Source organism: Adiantum capillus-veneris, chromosome 1 (assembly GCF_014529385.1).
Source record: "Adiantum capillus-veneris isolate H3 chromosome 1, ASM1452938v2, whole genome shotgun sequence".
In the NCBI taxonomy this organism is placed as follows: Eukaryota; Viridiplantae; Streptophyta; class Polypodiopsida; order Polypodiales; family Pteridaceae; genus Adiantum; species Adiantum capillus-veneris.
Genome location: NC_140931.1, coordinates 111,430,060 through 111,449,163, shown reverse-complemented (window position 1 = coordinate 111,449,163; position 19,104 = coordinate 111,430,060). Strand labels below are relative to the sequence as shown.

At 40.6% G+C, this 19,104-nt stretch overlaps 1 protein-coding gene and 1 pseudogene across 1 annotated transcript; both read right to left on the bottom strand.

Annotated features, from left to right (window-relative positions):
* Positions 1–10,662: 10,662 nt before the first annotated feature.
* Positions 10,663–12,763, bottom strand: LOC147465364 (uncharacterized). Its single transcript, XM_086488639.1, has 9 exons — positions 12,730–12,763; positions 12,645–12,653; positions 12,392–12,470; positions 12,042–12,307; positions 11,896–11,970; positions 11,388–11,814; positions 11,198–11,318; positions 11,089–11,121; positions 10,663–11,022 (listed from the first exon to the last, which is right to left on the bottom strand). The coding sequence occupies exons 1-9, from the start codon at positions 12,761–12,763 to the stop codon at positions 10,663–10,665; spliced, it is 1,404 nt and encodes a 467-aa protein (XP_086344765.1).
* Positions 12,764–12,907: 144 nt separating this feature from the next.
* LOC147465363 (uncharacterized) lies at positions 12,908–15,951 on the bottom strand (annotated as a pseudogene).
* Positions 15,952–19,104: the final 3,153 nt, after the last annotated feature.

The window sequence follows — 19,104 nt, the reverse complement described above, 5'->3', positions numbered from 1 at the left end:
CATGAGCATCCTCTATACCAATGATCTCGAGTAAAACGTTGCTAGCCGCAATATCTTCTTGAAGGACTGCAAGTTTAAAGAACTCCTAATTCTAAATTCCAAAGTATCTACAATTTTGATAAATCTATTTTGTCACACTCTTAGGAAAAACTAATTGCAAATAAAAGATTTACTAAATGACAACATATCTACAAAAAAAATATTTTTATGCTCCTCATTGTCTAGAGATTCCTAATCTTTATCTAGCTACATTAGTTTTTTATCCATGATGGTTTTGTCTAGAAGTATACTTGGAGAAACATTTATGCCTTTAAGCTCCAGAACACAAGTCTCACTTTCTATTGCACTATCTTCTTCCATTGGATGATTTCCTGGAATTTTTTTTACTAAGTTTCCTATGGACTTCAAGCCATAGGGTGATCTTCGTAGATATCTCTATGACTTTAAAATAATCCAAAATATGTCTCTTTATGGCCTCAAGGCCATAGGGTTTGGATTGTTAGCAGGTCTCAGCATAAAAATAGACCTACATTCATTCATGAGGAGGGGTATTTCTGCAATTCATGAAATGCCACTTTAAATGATCATGCATGGATACAAATTAATGTCTTAACAACGGACAACAACAGCTAGAGATGAAATGGCTTGTTATTCATGATTGATTTGTCAACAACACATGAAGTCCACATTAAAAATCAAAACCCTATGCAATACAATTGGCTTATAAGGCACTATCTACACGCTAATTAGATGAAGCAATTAAGAAGCCTAATTCTGATTGGGCCTTCCAGCATCAAAACATCCCGCTCAATGATCCGCCGAGCCTTTTCATGGTGGCCCACATGCTCAGACATTGCTGTCGATGAGTGGATCTTCATGTGTCGGTTGATCTTCTTGGATCCGATTTCTGTAGGCAGCTTTTTAACGCTGGCATGCTGCTCTGCCTGGCGTTCATGATCATCATCAGAAGCTAGCCCAACAGAACGTTGTTTATTGTGCAACCCTTGTAGCTTTGAATTGGCATCAATATTGTGAGCATCACTGACAAGGCTCAACAAGATCAAAGCCACCTCCATATCCGTCAAGACATGATGGATACCATCATCACTTATACTAGAGTCCGGGGCCCTTGCAGCCGCATCATCGACTTGTACTTGCACATGAGTAGCAAAGCTTGGATCTGTTTCGCTGCAAGAGCATCTACAGCTTTTAGCGAGGAAGGTGCCATTGATGCGGCTCCTGATCTTGGCCAATTGTCGCCCATAAGCTGTCACAGCCGATGATCCTTCTGATCATAAGTTGTTGGCGATGATGGTTGCTGATCATGGTGCATCAATTCCTCTTTTGCAGACCTTTTGCGTATACTTGCAAGTGGCTACCTAAGGTTGGTCATGGTGGACTAGCTTCTATATTTGGGATGGAGGCCTCGGATGCCACAGAACAACCTGGACGACGACGATATTGTGAGTAGGAAGCAGCGACGGATGTCGATGGCTTGAGTTTTACGTCATAAAATGGAAAATGGGGATGGTAGCACCTCCTAATTTTATAACCCTAAACCCTACCTACTGTTATTTGCTTTCCGCCAGCCCCACGTAAATGCGTGGTCCGCGTTCATTTTTTGTTGCTTTTTACGATATCCCTACGAAACATAGGGCTTTCATTTTGCTAACCATCTTTCCTACGGTTAATTTTACCTTGATTTCATACGTGTAACCACTTATATGTGACCGCGATTTAATAAAAATCCAAAGAGGAGAATCCAAGGAGATTAGATATGTGTTCTCATCAAGTACACTAAGTTCATGCTGATCTGTCTCATGGAGTTCTTATTGGAGGATATATGCCCAATGTGACTATTGCTAGCTCATGCGGATCGGCCTCATGGAGTGCATTACTTTCATGGAGTGCTTATTGCAAGATATACCCAATACCATATGTGAAGGGAACGCCCAATGCTGTGATTCCCTTTAATTGTATACAAAGGGTAGGCCTTCCTACACCCTATACATGATACAACATCATGGAATGCATTACTCGTAGGATTTGCAAAATGAGGCAGTGCTAGAAATCTTTGCTTAGATGGAGTGTCAAGAAGTCTATTTAGATGCACCAACATGTGTTTTTTTGCATACGATTTTGTAGCCAGAATAAGATTCTCTTCACTTCAATATAGTATGCATCCCATGGTCCCAACATCCACCTTATCACTATCCATGATAGATTTAGGGATTGGGGTCTTCAAACAACTAGACGCGCCTATCGAGGTAAAACTACATGTTTTCTGTAAGGTTTCCAGTTTCTGAAACCTGAAATTGTACAAAGCCTGAACAAATTAACCTGGTTGTTAAGAAAATACTGTAGAATGATCCAACTTTGAAATATTGGTATTTTTCATAACCGAATTCCGATAAAATCTGGAAAAGTTACGGGCTCTGAAAGGTTACACTATGAATTTAATTAGTTAAGTAAAATTGAATGGTTTCAGTAATTATTACTGCTAAAGACTTTTATCCTAAGGTTCTAGAAATTGCAGATATTTTCAAATTTAATCATTAAAAGTCATGAAAAATAGCAGAAATCGATTCTGGAAGTTGGGGGGGCTGTGTGGGGCAGTAATGAACTTGCCTAGGTTGAAATTAGCAGCAGGGGACGCTTGTGGAGTTGTAGGGCTACCTTGGGATGCAAGTTACTGGCATATTCAGCAAGTGAGTGCCCAGAAACCTATAAATATTACCCCTTTCTTCACATTTTGAACACACTCGGAGTCCTTACAAATTCTCTCTCATCTAGAGGGATCTCTACTCATAAATCACTAGAGAGCAAATCTCTAGTCGGTTAATCAACGGTAATTAGCACTCTTGTTAAAGGGTCCTAATTAGGGTTTTTGAGCATGTAAAAAACACATGTTGGTGCATCTAAATAGACTTTAATTTAATATCAAAATAGAAGGGGGAAAATCGTTCCATATCATGCATACTAAACCTAACCCCCAAGGTCTCCATTATAGCCCTCTCATGCATACTAACCTCAATTCTTCAAGCTGCATATATGTATTTCCCAATGTGCACCCACTCTCTCTCTCTAGCCTATTGCAAGTGATTGTGAGCATGTCTCTGTGCAAGTGTTTGTCCAGGCTATGTGTGAAGTTGCGCTCTCTCTAGTGCCCACTTTGCTAACCACCCAATAGCAGTGTGTGACACTGTGTGTGCGTGTGTGTGTGTTTAAATAATGCTCTCTACTCGTAGAAAGTCTGGGAAATGCTCAAAAGTTGGGAAAAAAAATTTGTTGCTGAGTCAAATTTACATGAAGATCTCTAGACGTAGGCTAGATTCACACGATGCAATGAAGAAAGAGGGCTAGAGGTGACTTCGACCTTCTCTATGTTCGCATCGTGCACTTGAGAGATGCTTGGAATAATCTTGTGCTGCCCCCATATTCAAACGGCGGTGATAGAAAATACCGATCTCGTGCATCCCCTATGTTCAAATAGTGCACGTAGACGATGCTTGAACACCATCATGTTGCCATGAAAGGTGGTGAAACAACTTTAGAGTGAAAATATATGTTCTCACGATGTGTCATTTCTACATTTGAACTAGCATATAAATACCATCTTCAACATTCTCCATCCCTCTCTCTCTCTCTCTCTCTCTCTCTCTCTCTCTCTCTCTCTCTCTCTCCCCAATGTGTGGTAGGATAGAGAGGAATTAGGATGTATTCTTGTTCTTCAATTGACATTTTGTTGATGACTACAATTCTGTGTTATCTTTGTGGACATCATCGTCTGTTTTGTGAGGTAATATGTGACAAATTACATGCTAACCACTCAAAATTTCTGAAAATTTCCCATGGCTGATTTTGATGTGAGACTGAAAAATCCATCGTCTGGTTCTGATGTTGGGATGCTAGCTTGACCACATAGAGAATGGCCATTCAAAGATTACGAGGAGTTCAAGAAGGACCAAGGATTGCGGGAGGTAGCGGAAAAGGCCAAGGTGGAGCTCTCACCATGCCAAGGTAGAGCTGTCTTCAGGCCAAGGTAGAGATGTCATCTCTCCCTGCCTACTGAGAAGAAAAGTTTCCACTGAATTCTAAGATGGAACTACCCAGTATCCTTCCATTGGACCGTCTTCCTTTTGCCTTTGCTCTTTGACCAGGATGGTGCGTGAGAGGTCCCAGCACCAGCATTCTCCTTCTGAATCAATCGGTAAATGGCCTCCTGCTCAAGCTGATCCCCCCGGTCTATGGTCATCTCTACCTCATAAGGTGTGAGAGAATGATAGGTTTTGGTGTCAGGATCATAGAGTGTACGCCTGCCCTTGCTCAGTCTGGTTCAGGCCCGCTTATGACAATGCGAAGCAGTATGGATCCATCCTTCTGGAAGAGGCTGATTGGTTTTGACGCGAGCTTCGAAAAAAAATCTCAGCCATCTCCCTGTACTGCGGTGCCAGACCTGGCTTTGCTGCAATGTCTTTTTCAGGCAATTTGGAAGATTCGACCGTGAGTTGTAGAAATTGATTAGTAATCATGGTCAATCCTCTGACTTGAATCTTCCACTGGCCCATACACAGCTGAATCCTATGCAGCTCCTCTTTCATTGCCTCAATGTCATTGATTTGGAGAGCATCATTGAGCAATGTCTGCCAAGTCTTCCATTCCACAATTGATCGCTAATACCAATCCTGAAGCTCATCAGTTATTTTGAACTATGTGATTCGATCAACTGGTTCTTGATGTTGAGGATACATCACTGGAAATAATCTTGGCAGCTCAGTTTCTCTTACTGAAACAACATATAAGACAACTGGAGAATCAGACACAAATTCCAAGACATTGAGAACAGCCTGGTTCTCCTACTGCATCATCTTTTTGGTGATTCTCACTAGCAAGAACAGGGTTCGGAGAGCAGTTTCCTGTGATCCTACTGACATTCGCGTTTGAGGTCCTCTGCTAGTGGCTATCTGGTCCTCAAGAATGGCTTTGACTCTCTGATCTAAAACACCCCTGGTAGCTTGCATTTGTACCAGAACTTCCTTGAGTTGTACCTTAACATCCTTCATGTAGCGGTAAGTTGGTTTGTTACCCAACAGAAGTTCCAGTTCTAGAGCTAAGGACCGACAATCTGCAATAGACTGCCTTTGCCACTGTGGGTTTGCCACTTTCTCATTAGCATTGAGTATCCATTATGGAACTCATTCCAATAGCTGGACTGTACTGGGATGCGCAGGTAGTCTACAAGCTTCTTTATCATGGAAAGCAGCTGATTTTCAAGGTTCTACCATTTCCCTGTCTCCCACATATAGTCTTTGAAATCTTTCCAAGTTAGTCCAGAGAGCATCATCCTCTAGATATTGTCTGGTAATGGAGGCCTGTTAATGTCTCAGTTTCTTATTCAAACTAATCAGCTGTAGTGAATGCTGATGATCAGCCACCACTGGTCCCTCAACGTGAACTTTCATTTTCCCTTTAGCCTCTCTGCTATGATGGGACTGATCAGTTGGCTAATTCCCAGTGTTACTGGGCTGCTGCTCTTTAGTCTGTTGATTACCCTACTGGTGCTCTTTATCCTGTCCTTCCTGCAGACCCTCATTCTCGTCTGGTTGGTCTGGCTGTGACTGGACTCCTTCATCTGGCCTTGTCCCACTAGTACCAGGTCTTGGAGGTGGAGATGGTGGTGGGGCATCATCATCGTCCTTTGTATGCCCAGTTTCTTGATCATCCTCCTCCTGATCAGCTACATCTTCTTCATCTTCTTCATCCTCATCCGGGGAAGTCTGTTGCTCAATATAATCCATTATAGCTTGGTTCATCAGAGCATTATTAAACTCACCCACCTTGTCCTGCAAATCGCTCTTCATACTTTCGAAACATCGAGGACTTTAAATTTTCTAAGTCAAAAACAGCATTTCCTGAAGGGTTGAAAATTTCAGACAAGCTATTGTAGATGTATCTGTCAGTCAGCGAACGCTTTAGAGCTGTGTGGTGCAATAGCAGCTTCTGAATTCCGCCCGCTTCATCCTGAGCATCATTTCAGCTCACTCGGAAGCTCTCAGTGCTTCATTCCTTTGACTTTTGATGATCATAATTTCAGACTCAGCCTTAGCTAACCTTTTGTTCAACAACTCTTGAGTCCTTCTTGATTGAGCTTCCAGTACCCTGTGTTGTATGTTCTGCACTTCCTAGGCTTTCTGGAGTGTTTCAGTCTGATGATGTGCTTCTGCCAAGTCAGCTTTAAGCTTTTTGACTTCGTCTTTTGATCCAGTAGCCTCCACCAATTGTCCTATACAACTGACAATGGTATTCCAAGAAGACTGTATCAGTACTGAACATCTGGCTTTGACCGTGGTTGTGGATCAAAATCAACAGGTTCATATATTGCCACTGGAGCCACGTAGGGTAAAGTTGCATAATCAATTTTTCTGAGAAAAAGATGCCCTCTCAATTTCTGAGTTTTCATTTGCTGCAACTTATCCTGTTTTACCAGTTGCCTTGAAAACAGTTTGAGATTTCAGCTTGGCAAACTGTTGGAGTACATTATGCGAGAGTATTTGAAAAAGGTTGATATGGACTTTTGGATCCAGTATCTTGGCCAACAACATAGCAAAAACAATTTTTCTGACACATACGTTGGGTTGTTCTTAAGGCTGACTGCTTCAGCTACAAACCTGTATAAGCAGCGAAGGCTTCCAGTCCTCCTATTGGAACTCCTTGAGAACTTGCCTTGCGCTTCTTTCTAGACATTTCATCCTCCTTCAGAGCGATACTTTTTGCTTCGCAGTTGCCACATACGGTTTGGGCTCATTAGGCATCCGAAATGCAAATGCAATGGATTCTGGTGTCACTGACACCTTCCTACTATTTACCATAGCACTGCTAGTTTTAGCATTAAAGGAATCAAGAAATTTCTTGATGATATCTGCATCAAAAGAAATCCTTGTAGCTTGCAACACAACTCGCAGATCCCAAAGTTGTAGTAGAGTCATTGCGTGATCAGTAAATACATATCGTTGGATTTTACTGTATGGAAGAACGAGAAGTCTTGCCTTTGCCTCAACAACTATAGCCTGGGTTTCCTCAAGAGTTTCCTGCATCTTCTCTGAGCATTTCCTTTTACCCATACACTGTGAGGTCTATGATGATGAAACAGGCGAAGGAGAAGATGACTTACTTGTGTCGAAGTTGTTTCCTGGTGTCACTAGTAATACTGTCTGATAGTCAGGTGTCTCGTCAGAGGTTGAAGTTTGCGGCTATAGTGAAGAAACCTCGGAGCTCGACGATGGCGAATGGTTGACAAGAGGAAAGCGTCGCGCAGGAGATTTATGGGGAAAAATGCTAACTCTCCTGACTATTATACGTGTTCGCGCCATAAAAGCTCCACCACTCGCTGCTCCTAGACTTGTGTGCGTCGTTGATGTCGTGGCAGACATGCATTGGACAAGACTGCGACCCATCCTTGTAATAATTACCACTGGCATGCCATTTGACCATTGGGCGCTTAAAATTTGGAAAGTGTGTCCATACTGGTACTGAACTGATTCCCAGTTTGGTGCGACCATATTGGTAATGATTCTAAGATAAGACTGATCTGGTCCTTCTGGTACTGGTTCTGAAACTGGAACTGGTTGCACATGAAAAAGTCCAAAAATATATTATTCCGATATCTCTTGATTAGCAACCTCTAGTTCCTTAGTTCCTTATTCTAACCCAATCTCTCTGGTCTTTGAATAATAGAGCTTGATCTTGGCTCCATTATACACTCCCGGCAACATCAGTCCAGATAAATCTTTCAATCTGACTGTGCCATTGGAGAAGACCCAATCGACCTCAAAAGGTCCTGCCCAGGCAATCTTCAAATTCGGCTTCTTTGGACCCAATCTAGGGTGATATAGAAGCACTAAGTCTCCTTTCTGGAATTCTTGAACTTTAATTCGGCGATCATGCCAGTGCTTCCTTTGTTTTGCTGAACAATTTCTTGTTCCAATATAGCCCTTTCCCTGAGTTCATCTAACTGCATGAGTTCATCCAACCTTTTCTTAAAATTATGGTTGAAGTCTACTCCATATTTCACAGCCATTCTCAAACTGGGGATTACAAACTCCATAGGAACCACAGCTTCAGTACCATACACCATTCTGAATGGTGTTATTCCAGTAGTTACCTTATAAGCTGTCCTATAATCCCATAGAGCAGTCTGAAGCTTCAAATCCCACTGGTCTAGTTTCTTTTGCACCACCTTAGTGAGAATAGTCTTTATTGTCTTGTTTCTACTTTTAGCCTGTCCATTGCATCTAGGATAGTAAAGAGTAGATTTCCGATGCTTGACTGAAAGCATATCCAATAGGATTTCCATAGTATCATTGATAAAATGTGTTCCTTGATCGGTCACAATTTCTACTGGACATCCATATCGGCAGACAATATTCTCAAACAGAAACCTTGCAGTTGACTTGGCTGTGTTGTCAGGAAGAGCCTTAGCTTCAACCCACTTGGTAACATAACAAGTAGCCATCACGACGTACTTGTTCTTCCTGGGAGTCACCTTCTCAAAAGGTCCCATAAAATCCAGTCCCCATTTCATGAATACTCCCAATGGTTGTATTGGCATTAAGGGAGTTATGTCGGCAGCTGTTGGTCGGCCCATTCTTTGGAATATGTCACAAGTTTTACAAAAACTTCTGACATCAGCAATCAGTGTATCACCACAGACCTGACTGCAGAATCTTCTTGTAGGTCACTTCGTTGGAAAAGTGTCCACCAGACTCACCATTATGCGCTTCTGAAATCACTTGCATTCTTCCTTCCATAGGGACACATCGTCAAAGTATACCATCCACACCTAGTCGATAAAGTAATCCTCCGATGATGGTAAATTTCAGGATTTTTATGATCATAGCTTTCTTCTGATTTTGTTTCCAATCCTCTGGAAAGGCACCTTGGGAAAGGAATTGATAAATATCATACCATTAAGGATCCACTGATTCTTCTCCTCCTAACTGAAATAAATCAACATCAATTGGCTCATCTCTCAGAGGTGATTCTGAATATCCCTCCGTACTTCTGGAAAGAAAGTTAGCTCCACAGTGGTTTTGGCCAGGCTTATGGAAAATTCTGAATTCAAATTCCATAAGGAACATCATCCATCTTATCAGCCTGCCTTGAATAATAACTTTGTTAATCATAAATAGAAGAGCTTGATGATCCACATAAAAATGGAATAACTTCACCAATAGGTAATGCCTGAACTTCGTAGCGCTAAAAACCATTCCAAGAGCTTCTCTTTCAGTAGTCGTGTAGCCTTGTTCAGCCTGATTGAATCTACGACTAGCAAAATAGACCGGATAGTCTGTTCTGCCGAGTTCTACCATAGCCCGAGCAAGCATGAGCGAGCATACAAGAACTCGAGCGAATATCTATGATGGTGTTTTTGTCAATGCATATGACCTAACAAGAAAACAAAGAAAAACATAATACTAATTTTTGAAAAAAATTGGACAGAGCTTCCTTTGCACATAGGTCAATATTTCAAAACAAACCCATTAGCCATTTAAGGCACCTCACATGAGTATTTGAAATTCTAACCAAATTGTTTTAAAGAGTGAATACTTCTCATCCACGACTCAAAACATTGGAACATCAACTCAAAAGTTTCCATCAAAACATGATGAGAACCATATGAAAATAACAAGACATGAATTTCAATTCTAACATCAATGCTACAAATTTCTCAATTCTTATGATTAGTCACATTCATTGTCGAGGTAGACTTTCCCCCTCCAACACATTGTCAATGCATATGACCTAACAAGAAAACAAAGAAAAACATAATACTAGTTTTTGAGAAAAATTGGATAGAGCTTCCTTTGTACATAGGTCAATATTTCAAAACAAACTTATTAGCCATTTAAGGCACCTCACAGGAGGATTTGAAGTTCTAACCAAATTGTTTTAAAGAGTGAATACTTCTCATCCACGACTCAAAACTTTGGAACATCAACTCAAAAGTTTCCATCAAAACATGATGAGAACCATATGAAAATAACAAGACATGAATTTCAATGCTACAAATTTCTCAATTCTTATGATTAGTCACATTCATTGTCGATGTAGACTTTCCCCCTTCACCGCATTGTCAATGCATATTAACCTAACAAGAAAACAAAGAAAAACATAATACTAGTTTTTGAGAAAAATTGGACAGAGCTTCCTTTGTACATAGGTCAATATTTCAAAACAAACCCATTAGCCATTTAAGGCACCTCACAGGAGGATTTGAAATTCTAACCAGATTGTTTTAAAGAGTGAATACTTATCATCCACGAATTAAAACATTAGAACATCGACTCAAAAGTTTCCATCAAAACATGACAAGAACCATATGCTACAAATCCATCAATTCTCATACTCATCGTCGATGTAGACATTCCGTCTCCGACGTGTCTCACAGATTTTAGAATCGTATCGCATGTTCACTTCCATGCTCCGAGCCATATCCTTTGCGTAGACCGGCATGGAACTTCCAATCAACAAGAAAATGCTCGTCAAGACAAAATACTAAACAAGACATAGAAGCAATATCCATAAACACTAAATACCAATGTTGACATCAAAAGGATAAAAAAACATAAGCAATGTCAATGGCATAGTAAGACGTGGGCCTCACTAGTCATCAAAGGGATTGACACGCGATGGCATATCACCCTCATCATCAATATCTAAGGAGGTGGAGGGGTCCTCTCTACTCCACTTTCTACAACGGAGTAATGGTAGCACATATCTTGAAATCAATGGCTCATCAATGTCGAGCTCAACACATGTCTGTCCTGATCCCATGCAAGCCGACAATGCAGGGACTGTACCACATCCAAGCTCCAAGAAAATACCTCCACGCCGACAAAAGAGCTCCACAAAGCATGCAACAAAAGAATGGCTCCGCTGCAATCCACCTCGCAATGGATCGCCTGATGATGATCTAGCTTGAGAGAGCTCCAGAACATGATGCATCATAAAAGAATCCGATGACTGCATGCCAAGGCGAGAAAATAGAACAGTGCTCTATGCTACGAAGCACGATGGACGCATACCTACTCGATGAACCATAAATAGCACAGAGCAAAGACACTATTACAAAAGAGGGACGGTTAGAAAAAGCAGCAACATAAATCATTAGAGAATTAATACAAAGCAAGTGTGTCACCGCAATAGGACCGCCAAAATTCTCAAAATGACCATAGGGTCCATGATGGAGTACTACAATACGTTGATGAACAACCATCTCTGCAGCACGACAAAACCTCTCCACCCACCCAATGGCCTCTCTTGTTCAAAGCATTAATTATTACAAACACTTACAATGATTATTACTATCTTATGGCATGATCATAAACAAAAGGATCTCACCCGCCGTAGACACCATGATTAGAAGCCAGCTTGAATCTGCTAGCATCGAGAATGCCAAATGAACTCCAAAACGCATATGATCCTCACTGCAAATGCCCACTGAGGTAGAGTAGAGGAGCCCTACTAGATACCCACCAAAGGGGAGATCCAAGAAAATGAAATCAGCAGCCCATGGAACGACTCTCCCCGCACGAGTATATAGTGTAGCCTCCGAACGTGCCCGTGAAAGATGCTCATGTACAGGGATCCATATGGGATTCCGGACTCCCGCTCTGAAGTGTGCAACAATGGCAATGTAGTCCCCCACTATGGCCATGCACCCTGTGTCAACAAAACTGGATATGTTTTGTAGTGGAGACTCCACAAGATAAACAAATGAGATAATCTTCCTAGCCATGATGGTGCTAGAAGACACTGGAGCATCACAACAAGATAAAATTAGTCATCTATGAAGCATATTTTTGGAAATCATTAACAAACTTTTATAAGACATACCAGGCATTGAGCCCACATCCTCCTCTACGATCGTATCCACAAATGTTTCCTTTTCCTTTTGCGAGTTGCGTGCATCTTAAACAAAACATTTTAAGTCAAATAGTACTAACTCATGGTTGTTTGGCATGCCAAAGAGTGAAACATACGTGCATGTCTCGCCTCTCTTCTATCTGCTGGTGGATTTTGTATCACAGCATCCCTCGACATCAAGTCATGCAGCTCTCTTTCACGACCAAGAACATGTCCTTTTTCCATATCTATCCACCATGGACAATTCTCAATCTCCCATGCACTCAAGGTGCGCATACTAGAGGGATACATGCATGTGTCTTGAGTAGCCATCTGAGTCCACTGTCTTGGCAAAAAAGGCATGGCAGGCAACACATTCTTCGATACCAAAAACATAAGGAATCTACAATGAACAGCTAACAAGTTACATGAAGCTCATCACATAAACATAACAAATTAATAAAATTGTAACTAATAAATTGTTCACCTGAAAGACAAACGTTGTGCTGTCATTCGTAATGTATCTATTTTCTTCAATGCCTGCTTCTCCACATCCTTCATCTTTTCTCCAAGAGACACTTCAATTGGAAACAAAAAGGGCATGGCTTCAAATTTTATCTCCTCAAAATAGAATGTGAGGGTAGAGTCATGTGGCAAAGGCACAACGCCAGGCACATCCATAAGATTTGACACAATCTGAAATTCTCTTTCAAAGACTCATGCCAAAAAACCCTCTCTACTAAAGCCACCTACAAGTCCAAAAAGAGTGAGAGAAAAAAAAGACAGTACAAAAAATTGAAGATTAATTATCAAGGATCATCTTGCATGTGGAAGACGTGATCTCCTTTCTTAAGACCATATGCACCCCTTGTAATCTTGTCCGCCTCAAGCAAAGAAATCCAATGAATCTTGTTTTGAACGGGAGCATCTTGGAGTGCTATTAAGTTCAATTTCTCCAATGTAGCCCAGATATCATTACCCCATTTCAAAGACAAAACCCTTCCTATCCAATCCATCCCAAGGTTGGGATCCACAATGTTAAGTAACTGCAATATGAGTATAAAAATGATAATTACTCTAATTACATATTGTACCATTTTCCACAAATAAGAGTAGATGCAAACAAATAAAGTATCTTCCCAATACGATCTTGATATTTTGTGTGTGATCTCTTGGTGAATTCTCTCCTCTTCCTTTTTGAAGTCTTTGTCAGAAAAACTATGCTTCACATTTGACATTATCTTCTCTTTCTCTTTTGTCATTTGAATCTAAAATTCAAAATAAGCAAGACTATATTAATAATCACTCACACCAATGACAAAAGAAAGCAATTTATTTGATTCAGACATCATAGACCAATCTGCCAAGGTAACGTCGAGTGAGCGGATACCAAGGATCTGAACCTTTGGCATATTTTTTCCGTACGGCGGTAATAAGATTTTGATCCTTTTCAGGTAAACCGTTTAAGTACATCACATGATCCGCTGCACAAATGTGTGTGGTATTAACGATCTCATCACAAAGATGAGTGGCAACCAAAGCATGAGTATTCATGCTGCATTGACATATCATGTAAGCATTCAAATATATGATAACTTAAATACTTGCAAAGTTGATCAAGCAAAACACTTACAAGTTCATTCTTTGCAAACTGCTTAGCAACGCAATCTCAGGCACTTTGGTAGGATCTATGATAGTGCACAAAACACGACAATGCTTCTCCTTAGAAGTGGAAAACCTTTCTTTAATTGCCTCTATCCATGCCACTGTACGATGATTCCCTTCCCAAACATAGAACATGTGATTGACAAGATCTTGAAACTTTGGTTTCTTTTTCAATTCACATTCGAATTCATCATTGATCTTATTCCATAGAGGTCCCCATGTTGCTTTGATCTCATCTTGAGTACACACAAAAGTTAAACTTTAAACAAAATCCAAAGAATGTGAACAATGGAAAAAAGATAGAAAGTATTGACATACCTGTCACAAGGCTCTCCTCTCTTTTGCATATCAATAAAGAGACAATATATGAAAGCTCCTTTTTCTAGCATATAGCCTTCTTTTGCAAAGGCAGACTCAACCCACTAAGATCGTCTCTCAACCCTCTCACCCTTGCATATGGAATCAATCTGCACAAGGGAATAGAGGGACAATCAAAGCAGCTAAATACACATGTGCTCTCAAGAATATCTACTCCCATATGCATGAAGATTTTTTGTTCATCCTGCATTTCTGTGGCTGCACTAACCTCTTCCCTTATCTAACTATTTTCAACCCATTCTCCTCAGGGGCTAGTGTCTCATCTATCTCACGTAAAGATCCCTGCCCCATGTCCATAGATAGAATCTCCTCTTCTTGTGTTTCTAGCTCCTCTATCATGATAGTAGCTGAAACCGAAGAGACTTGGTCACTACTGTCCACATGACCATAAGAGATTTGGTCACTACTCCTCCCTCTCCGGCACGACCACGGGATCTAGGGCTGATCCAACGTAAATAAACAATTCAACATTTTTAGTAACCTTCAAAAAGAAATCAGTTGTTGATGGAAGCACATAATGAAACATAAAGTATTGTTATGGAATAACAAAATGAAACAAAATTTAATTTAGAGCACTATTTCAAATACTATGCATAGCCCATGAGATATATCTCCAACAGATTTTAGAAACCAAGGCTATTTATTTATTCCAACATTATTAAAAAATGTAAAAAATTCATAAGAATATTTAATTGCAGATATTTAAAAGTTTAAAACACCTGGTAGGAGGACACCCTCTTCGATCAGATGTACCATTTTTGCCTGCCATCGATTGCCCTTGTCGTGAATTGACCTACACAAGTCAAGGCTAAACTTAAATTTGCAAACATGCCATAAGTACCTCTACATTTAAAAATAAGTTGTATTAGCAAAAAAACAAACAAAATGCACAATGATACATCATTTAACACCATTCCGTGTGTAGCAATTGGCTAAGCAAGCCAACAATGAAAAAATTTCAAGCCTTTTGATAGGGCCGCATGCCGGCGTTTGGTCATTGCAACAATATTCTCCTCTATTTTAGCCTGGAATTTATCCTTTTCCCCTTGCGCTCAACATGAATTTTGGATATTGAAAATGGCAAGAAATTAAGCTGACACACATTTTTTTCAAAAACTTGAATGTACCTCTCTACCTCTCTCTCTCTCTCTATGTCTCTATCATTTGAGAGGTGAGAAAACTTGTTCTCTCTCTCTCTCTCTCTCTCTCTCTCTCTCTCTCTCTCTCTCATTTCCTGTGAACATCGTTGAGACCCATTACTATGGAATGCCTTCATGCATTGACCCATTACTAAAAACGTGTTTTAATAAAAACGTTACCCATGCCTTGGTATTTCAGTGTTAATAAAAACTTACCTATCTCTGTGTTAGGCAGTGCAAGCACACAATGTAAAGGTACCCGTCTCTATGTTAGGCAGCCCAAGCACACAAGTGTGTTAGGCAGTGGAAGCAGACTCTCTGGAAGCCGAAAAAGCTGTGTGGCAGCTCGTTTTCCTCTGGGCAACGTCGTTGGAAACTACCCCAACGAGCGTGCGCTGGTGCGTGCTACTTGCAGTAGAGAAAAAACGAATCCTGTGTCTTGCGCGTCCCCATCAATGGACCTCTGTGTCGTGCGCCTCTGTCTCGACAAAAACGTTTTTCTTTAAAAGCTTGCCAAACCTACAGATGAGAACAATTGAGTTAAATGGTATTCGTTTTGGTTTTTACACGAAACTCCGAGAATTTTGTAGGTAAATCTACTAGCCAATATTTTTGCAACATTACACTATTTTTCATGTATTTTAAGCAGAATTTTTTCCTTCTTGCCCTCCCCTCAACCAACTACTTTGATTTCGCAACCGGCTCGAGGCTAAGCTGAGGCACACTTTTCCCGAACACTGATCATTAGAAGAGTCCTGAGTTAATTTGAAAAATTCCTAACTCGAACGTGATGTGGAAAAATGAAATTTTGCATGATTGATAGGAGACGTTCTTGAATGCTCGACGGCTGCGACATTACCACCATCACACACTGCAGTTAAATCAATTAACTTAGGTCTTTTCCAATTTCCCCACTTTGGTTAATGTTTGTACTACCCAGCATCATAACTCAATTAGCCCACAGATCTTGAGCAGTAATCCTATTGCTCCAGCTTTCATTAAAATATTCTTATGTAATGGCTAGGCATATCACTATCTATGGACCTCAAGGTGGCCAAAAGCTTGTTCTTATGTTTGAAGGTAGCACATATGCCCTGTCTGTAGCCTCTGTGAGACAACATTTCGAATTAACTACTGCATTTAATTTGCATCCCTTAACTTTAAGTGGCGACCAGGTAAAGATGGAAGTAATTGAAACTTATAATGGTGATGAGGTTTTCCTTCTAAATCACGACGAGTGTCAGTTTTTCAAGGTTCGCATTGCTTCAAATCAGACAACTGCACATGGCAGTAGAATGAAGTCTGCATCAACAATAGTCGATTTGGAATCTAATGATTTTGAGAAGCTTGGTTCTTCTAGCGTGCTTGAAATCATACGTTCAATGCCTTTGTAGAGGAATCTTTATCTTGCACTAAAACAAGCAAAGAATATCATTCAAGTTCAAGAGTTGCCTGTGCATTATGATGGCTATGTTGCGTTTGAGTTGCCACCTTCTGGTGCAGCCAGTGGAATGATAGGGATGGAGCAAAGAAATGATACTCACATGTGGACAGAATATGTCACATGCAGTTGTGACACTTTTCCAGGAATTGTTCGGTTCAGTCGATGCTCAAGTCACTTGTGCTGTCATAACATTGACTGTCCACATTATCTAAGGACTAGATTATATAATGAGGTTCATTGGCGTGGTCGCCTTTCAAAGTATTCCCCACAAGGCATGCTTACACTTGACTATGACACCTTGATATGCATTCATTGCTCTCAAATGCCTGAATGTGTGGCCATATGTCCTGCAGTTATTTATTATTGTATGCCAAGAGATAAGCAAAGATGGACCCGATGTGTGCTACATTTAGGTGAGCATCACCATCCGTGTGGAGCAGGAAGGTCCATATCAAATGTAGAAAAAATTTGCATCGGTGCTACAAACTCGTGCTTTTGCAGATCCATTTACCACTGTGAAGCACTTGGAGCGTACAATTGCTCAAGATTTTATAATGGAAAAGCTTGTCATGGAGAATGTTGAGAACACCAAATGTATTGAAGATGGTGAGTTTGCTGAATTTCTTGACAAAATCACACCTTTGTCAAACAAGCGAATGATTGAGAGAAGCTTGGAATGTGCCAAATGATCAAAAAACATAAGTGCAAAAGGTTTGGAAGCTGTGCTTGATCTAAAGAGAAAGAGTAGGTATCCATACATTCACGATGTTCTTTTTCCTGGCCAACTTGGAGATGGACAATAGCCACATGTATTTAAGATGTCAACCATTGGTCCGGGAAGTGGGGTTGATCTAGTTAATCAAATGCGCCCGGGTGGAAACTTGGAACACATGTGGGAGCACTTTGATCATGTGCATCGTGTGCATGGATGGCCAACAATGTCTGCACATGTTTATGATCCGTTTGTTCGTGAACTTCTGAAAATTGCAACATGTGAATTTACTATGAATAATAAGTTTGCACAAATAGAGTTTTGGAGGATGATCAATAAGGTGGTTGAAGTCCAAGGGTATGATAAGCCCAAGTTTAGAGGTTTCATGGCTGATGAAGAAAATGCAAATTGGATAGCAGTCAGAGCCATTTATTTTGGAGGTCCCAATATGGCTATGCCTGCCAAGGAACAATCATGTGTGTTCCATTGGGAGCAATCCATGATCCGTCATACTGTGAAGTGCATTAAGCCTTCCTCCCAAGAAGAACACAAGATTAACTGCCACAATTGGCGAATCGCATCATCAGAGAATCAAGCAAAAATCTGCAAGGGAGAACTTCGTCGCTATTGGAGAGCTAGGCATGCTATTGATGGAGAGGTTTCATGTCTAGAGACATGGTTGGCTTGGTGGGATGTCAGAGTTTCACATTGGGGAGGACGATTTGTTATGCAAGATGAGTCTAGCATTTTTATCCCTAAAACTAACTTGTTTGAGAGCAAACATGCTAGCATGCTTTGGTTTCAAAGAAAAAATTAGTTTGTATGAAGCTGCAAGGGCAGACATGGCAATGGCAGTGCTACAAAGTGTAAAGTGTAATGCTTACCTTAAAGGTGCAAAGACATGCAGTGGTTCGGGTATACAAGACCTTGCCAAGAGATTCTTTAATCGATCATCCACAGCTTTGGGTGCTACAAAATTGGTCAATCTTGCTCACTCTTCGATGAAAGAAATGGGTTTGCAAAGTCCAGAGATGAATAGGTCATATAGCAAAAAGAAGATGGATGGTGGTGTTGTGCTAGAGGAGGATAGCCACAGACCTGATTTTTTTACAGTTACAAAACACATTAGTGGAAAAAGACATGCAAATGTACAAGGGGATACAAAATATTGGCCAGAGGTGAAAGTTGCAAAGACGGTATTGGCGATTAGGAAACTGAACCAGGACGTAAGATGACATGTTTTGGGATTTTGCAGGATCAAATAGAGAGATGTGGAAGATTCATTAATGAAGGCTCTAATGACATTAAGAGAGGGGTTGCAGCACCTTGTTTTTGGGGTCGGAGAAAATATCCCTCATCTGGGTCAAATCCTAGGGGGATAGTAGAGGGTTATATTTGGTTTTGCAATGCTAGTAATTTGCACACATGGAAAATTCATGACATGGTGGTGGGACCACCCGGACCTGCACCAGGCGTTTGGAGTGTCGTTGAGGGCACTAATCTTGTGCCATATGAGGCAGAACAACTACAAGCTAATGGATTTGTGCTTCATCAGCACCATGGAGCAAGAGGTGTAGTTCTGAATGGGGGGATTCGAGATGCAAATAGAGTTCCGAGTGCCTTTTGACCAAGATATAGGGATGGCAAGGTTGTCAAGTGGCGATCCAAATTAACAAAGGAATTTCAGACGAGAATTGATTTTGGGACATTCTTGGTGGCAGAATTGATTAAAGAAGTTATTATTGTGTGCAATGAAACACATTTTTTCTATGTTGGCACAGAGGGCTCAAAGATAAAGGGAGTTTCATACTCTGTGACATTATCAGATTTTCCAAGGTGCACTTGTGAAGATTTTCAGAAGA

Coding starts and splice junctions, on each gene's coding strand:
- LOC147465364 (XM_086488639.1), bottom strand. CDS start 12,763: ATGGTCTTAAGAAAGGAGATCACGTCTTCCACAT. Junction 11,971..12,041: donor AAGAGAGGCGAGACATGCAC/GTATGTTTCACT, acceptor GTTTTGTTTAAG/ATGCACGCAACTCGCAAAAG. Junction 11,122..11,197: donor ATTTTGGCGGTCCTATTGCG/GTGACACACTTG, acceptor CTTTTGTAATAG/TGTCTTTGCTCTGTGCTATT.